The 6,000-nt window shown below is 40.6% G+C and overlaps 1 protein-coding gene across 2 annotated transcripts in view; it reads left to right on the top strand.

The window, feature by feature from the left end:
- Positions 1-241: 241 nt before the first annotated feature.
- zfpm2b (zinc finger protein, FOG family member 2b) overlaps positions 242-6,000 on the top strand; it is a 49,320-nt gene continuing 43,561 nt past the window's right edge. For both annotated transcript variants that reach the window (XM_043218503.1, XM_043218502.1), the window contains exon 1: positions 242-534. In XM_043218503.1, the coding sequence (XP_043074438.1) occupies positions 495-534 (40 nt within the window). In that variant the 5' untranslated portion in view covers positions 242-494. The remainder of the gene's footprint in view (positions 535-6,000) is intronic.

Genomic DNA, 6,000 nt, shown 5'->3' with positions numbered 1-6,000 from the left:
TATGGAAGTATGCATACTAATATTTGCATTTTAAGATTTCCAGCTACTATGATAAACAAAACAATAAACGCTAGCTGTAATTAAGAGGGCAAGAGCAAACTAACAAAAACAAAACTCATACTAATCCGAGGAGTTACATATGTTTCACCGCGGCTGGACGTCCCGAGGGCACAGGGCAGACGGCTCGTGAGCACTGGAGTGCGTCGAATGCGTGTGTGTGTGTGTGTGTGTGTGTGTGTGTGGAGTGTGTGAGAGCCGCTGCAGCTCTACGGCGCACCGCTGCGCTCAAACCTCCTGCAACAAAAGCACAACACGCGCTCATCTGCGCTGTCAGTGCGCGCCCGGATCACGGCACAACCTAACCCTCTGCACGACCGGACCTGGAAGCGGACGCACGCCCGAACGCGCCCGAGCCTCACACGCAGCGCGTTTATCTGGGTTTGGATGAATCGCGGTATCGTTTTTTAATCTCGAGTCCAGCGCGCGGAGCAGGAATGTCCCGGAGGAAACAGAGCAACCCCAAGCAATTCAAACGTGAGTTTGCCAACGCGGATTTGACTCGTGCATTGTTTCAGATGACAGCACAGCGTGTTTAAAATACTTGTACAGTGTTTTTAGCAGTTATAGGTTCAGCTTAAGTTGATTTCATAGGCTATATACATCGATGGCTAGAGGCTCTTTCATCTTTTATAGTTTGATGCGTTTATCAGACTTGTGCATTAATTGCTATTCTTCTTTTATTTAGCGTATAAAATAGAATTGAGATCTGTGGAAAGTTGTGAACTATTGATGTGTCTGAATGGCTGCATGCAGTTTATCAGAAGCATGCGCATTATGGCTTTTGCGACTTTTTATCCAGCGCTTTGAATAAATATAGTCATTTTTATTTCATGCATTTTTTTTTAAAACGAATCGCTTTTAAAACGCATTACGACGTAAGATATATAACCTGTAAAAAATACTAATAGGCTCCTTTTTTTTTTTTTTTTTTTTTTTAAACAAGGCAAACATCGCAAAGCATCTCGAAGCATGCGTTCACTCGTCTCAGAACTACAGAGGAGCGCTTCGGTCCACGCTTGTGCGAAATGTCTTTTATTTTTTAAAAGGGCAGCGCGAGGGCAGCTCTCCGAAACGCCTCGTTTTGTTGCTCTGGAGTTTCTGCGAGTGATGGAGACCGTCCGCTTAGCCTGCATCGGCTCTCATCGTGTCTGTTTTCTGCTTTTCAAGGTCTGCGTTGTACAGAAGGCAGTTGTAGTGATATCTCAATCCGCAGACGTGTCCCACGTATTTCAGGAGCGATTTGAAACACTAGCAGGCAGCGGAGTCTTCTTGAGATGGCTGTAGGCTGGAGCACCTGTAAAGATCCGGCCACCTGCTTCACAGCAAAGGACAAAGAGGTTGTTATGGGTAGACACGCTCCTCTCCCTTCTCTTTTTTTTTTTTTTATGGCTACATTTTGTTCCCAATTGAACAGAGTTTGCCCTGTTATCTGAACCCCGGCGATTCACCCTGGATTTTCATATTTTGCCTATTCCATTCTCTGGTGTGCCCTCTGTGAGGCAGATAAAGCGAGAGCACTGAAAGAGCTCCATTAATTTGCCCCGATGACTGTGGCGATAAGGGCAGATAATGGGCTTGATAAGCCGGGGAAGATATACCATCAGAGACCCCATTATTACCATTAGAATTCCAGGCCGGCAGTCTGTTCCAGCCTGATAATCCCTCCCCCATCCTCCACTTCGCGTGATAAGACAAGGAATAGTCAGTCCGCGCTCTCTTTATTAGCCCGCCTGGATATTCCGATAATATGGTGATAAATTATGTATTTTCTCTTCTCACACTATTTTAGCCCCATTGAAGGATCTGTCTCTCTCCTTATGGAGAGATAAAAGGGCATTCGGGGTCATCTCCCACCCCCACCGTTCCCCGCTCCTCCCCGGGGCTGGTGTTTAGGGGTTTATTGTAATAAGAGTTCGATGGCGAGGGAGATTGGATGGCCAAGGTGTCTTGGTGGGAGAGTAGACGTCAGCGCTATCAGCTCAGCATCTCCAGCGCAGGCTGCTACCAGCTGTTCATCTCAACCCCTTATCACCCGCGCGGCCCATCGCGTGTACGTTCGGGCGAATTATTGGCCGGCGCAAGTAAACGACAGCGAGAGCGGTACGAGTCGTCCACCGGCTGTTTCTGTCGTAAGATGAAACGTAATTCGCGTCCGTTGTCTGTGGGTCGGTCGTCGCACTGTTGGGAAGAGCGGGACGAAAGCTGTGGTGAACGGTACGTTTAGACATGTACCGTTCAGATGCTAGCACGAGCGTTCGTAGCACTCATTTGCAGCCTTTAGGCATATATATGGTGCAGAGGTGTAGCTTTTGAAAAGGTAGTTCCCCCGGCGACAGCTTTTGTAAGTTTTTGTCTGAGGAAAAAAAGAGGCTGTAGATGCGCTGAGGATTTTTTTAAATGATGACTTATTCACAGGATTGGGAATTATGGTGTGTGTGGGCGAGAATTTATGTACACGCTATGTTACACAGGATATATGGATATATTACACAACTCTATCAAATACTTGCGTTCTGTCTTTGAATGACTTTGTTTAAAGTTTCCAGACTGCAGATTAAGAGTGTCTTGTCTTTAATGTAACTCTGCATCACTTTAATCTGTCAACAAAAAAAGACCTTTTTATTTATATATATATATATATATATATATATATATATATATATATATATATATATATATATATGTATATGTACTAGTCAACATCTGAAGTGGAACAAAACCATGTTGTCTTAAAAATAACATCTAAATTCTTTTTGATTGATCAACTTATTTTCTTTAAAAAAAAAAAAAAAAAAATAAATAAATATATATATATATATATATATATATATATATATATATATATATATATATATATATATATATATATATATATATATTTTATTTATTTATTTATTGTATTTTATTTTTTTGAATTAAATTTTTTTTTTCAGATTTCCCTGCATGGTTTTTCTTTGAAATAAGTTTTTCTTATCATTTATGTTTATTAGGGTTGTATGTTACGTCTAATGTTGTTAAGTTAATGTTTATTAGATATTTCAGTTTAATGAGTCTCACCATGATGGTGTTTAGTGTTTGTGTGAATGTCACTGAGCTCCTTCTACATATGTTGCTATTTAAAAGCTGGGCTTTGGGCTTTGTTTCTTCGTGTGACTTTCTCATCGCCACCTGCGTTCGGTGGTTATCAGATTCCAGTACTTGAATAGGCTGGTATATTAACGAAATTACGGTATTTAACTGTAAATTGAACTTAAAACTGTAAAACCTAAAATTACTGTATTTTTACAGTAACACAGCTGCCGGTTTTTTAACGTCTTTTCTTTTTTTTACAGTGTATGCTTCGGTTTCAATATTGTGTAACTGCTAATGACGTTTTGTCGCTAGTTTCAGCCCTCGCAGCGGAGAACTGTCATCTTGCTCTCATTGTTCACAATGCTTCAATTATTTATTTGGAGGCTGTCATTCGTGGTTGTCGGCGCTAACTTTGTGCTGTCAGAATATGATAATTTATTTCATTATTATACCCTATCAAGGATGTCAGATTTGTTGCCTCTCCTTTATTCTTTTTTTAATCCGTTTTGATTAACTTCATCTGCCAACTGTCAGCGTGAGGCATCCCTCAGTCGCGAGCTATCTCTCACAGATCAGTGCAATATGAAGAGAGGGCTTATTGCGTGCCAACTTTCTCCCCAGCATCTGTTCAGCACTAATGAGCTATGAAGTGCTGCGGCTCACAGGCTGCAGGAGGAGGAGGACAGGAACCCTTCTCCAGGAACGCTGCACGGGAGACGTCCCAACTCTTTAGGAATGCAGCTACTGTTTGTCTTTGTTTGGTTACACACGACACATCCACAACTCGCTCATTATAACACCTGTATTCTGGTCGAAAGCAACGAGCCACGAGGGGCTGTGCGTTACTGTAAAAGGTAAGAGGTCAAATTATTGTAATGCACACCCTTGACTGGTTTATTGCTGAAAAAGGTAGTTCGAATGCAGAATGATATACACATAAAAAACTATATTAAAAGAGAATATTCGATGCATGCACAAACAGAGATAGATAGATGAAACATAGATAGACAGATAGATAATCGTATGCAATTATTACTTTTTTTTATGCTTTTGAAACATTAGTCTCTAATATTCTCTAAAACAGTCATATTTTCAAATATTATTACAATTTAAAATACAAAAAAAACATCACTCCAGTCTTTAGTATCACATGATTTTTCAGAAATCATATATATGCTGATTTGCTGCTTCATATTTACGTGTAAAATGTTATTCTCATGATTATTTGACGATTAGAAAGCTCAGAATAATTTATTAAAACGGAATCATTTCTGCAGTTCTAAATATCTTTATTTTAATGCATTGTTTTCGGATAAAAGTATAATCGTACATATGAGGGATTCATTCGCAAAAACAAATTTTAACAATAAAAAAAAAATGTTTTTTTAAATTGCGATTTCCGATTAATCAGCCAAATCAAACTGGAGCTGGGTTATTTTGACTAGTCGAAAATAATAAATGCAAAAAACACAATATAAACATAACGTTAAAAAAACAGATTTTTATGTAAAAGTTATCTTTTTGCAAATAAACTCTTCTTATGTAGAATTGTATACCGGCTTCGTCAGTTAGTCGAACGTCCGTATCAGTCAACCAACACAAAATACGAGCAAACAAAAAAGCGCTATAACACAAATGTACAAAAGACTGTCCTTAAAGCGCGTCTGTAGGCCAGCTATGGGACCAGTAGCTCTAAAAGAGGCCGACAGAATCAATGGCAAAAACAAGATAAGCGAGATGTTTATTTGACGAGCCTTAATCATTGATGCCCCTGCTGTGCTAGATGTCCTATCAGTGAGGTCCAGCGGCTCTCGGGGAACACGCCACTTTTATTCTCCTCACCTTCATTGAGCCTTTAGAGTTCAATGATGTTAAATCAATAACTGTTGTCAGATGCACAAACTGGTGCTTGTTTTCAACGGGAACAAAAAGACGGCTCAATTAGAGTGTTTGTGCCGAAGATCGGTTAAAGAGCTCGTCCTTCCGGGTCCCTTCTGGACACGTCGGTGCACTTGGCGGCCATCTTGGTAGCGCCCTTGGGTGTGTCGTCAGCGGCGTATGCTTTTTACTCAACCTTTAAATCAAGAAGTGCGATGTATCGTATACATACTAGTCATTGGCTTCGATAGAGTTTTTTCATTCGATATTTTCGTTTCGTTGAAAGAGGAACGGGATTTCTTGGCCAATTATGGATTTTTGAACTTTCTTTCGCTAATGGCTCGAAGCACATTCTCTTTTTTTTGTGCAAATGAAGGATGTCTGCCCTCGTTGACTGTTTAGACTTGGTTCTGAGATTTCGTTCCTCTCATGCGGCCGAAATATCACTCACGAATTTAAAGAGGCAGAAGCGCGCGACGAGAAGAGCGGAGGAGCTCGGTTGGACGTAGTTTTTTTCGATCGGTGTGCGATCTAAACCAAGACGCTGAACATGAGATGTTGTCTTATGAAATGCTTCATGAACGAGTAATGTGAAAAGCCAGATATGTGCGCTTGTACAGTGCCGCTGGAGCCTCAGTAAACGGTGTTTGTTGGGATTAGAGAGCTCGGCGGTCTAATTTTAACTTCAGCACCTCCACAGCAAATGTGATGGCACGCTTTTAAATGCGGAGTGGAAAATCGCTAATGGCACAAATCCGGGGCACTAATAGGTGATAGCTGAAGTTTGTGTGAGCATCTTTTGCGAACTGCGCTTAAAAGTTCATAATTCAAAGTGCTTTTGGGGTTGAGTCTGCAAAGCTGTTGATATCAAATGACAGCCTTTAAGTTCTTTAATTACCTTCGCGCTCCCAGGATACTGGAATACTGTAAAGCTTAATTATTAGTTTGTGTTTATATCAGGGATTTGTCAGAAAATGATACAGTGTGTTG

This window comes from Puntigrus tetrazona, chromosome 19, assembly GCF_018831695.1.
Source record: "Puntigrus tetrazona isolate hp1 chromosome 19, ASM1883169v1, whole genome shotgun sequence".
Taxonomy (NCBI): Eukaryota; Metazoa; Chordata; class Actinopteri; order Cypriniformes; family Cyprinidae; genus Puntigrus; species Puntigrus tetrazona.
This window is presented reverse-complemented; position numbering and strand designations above follow the sequence as displayed.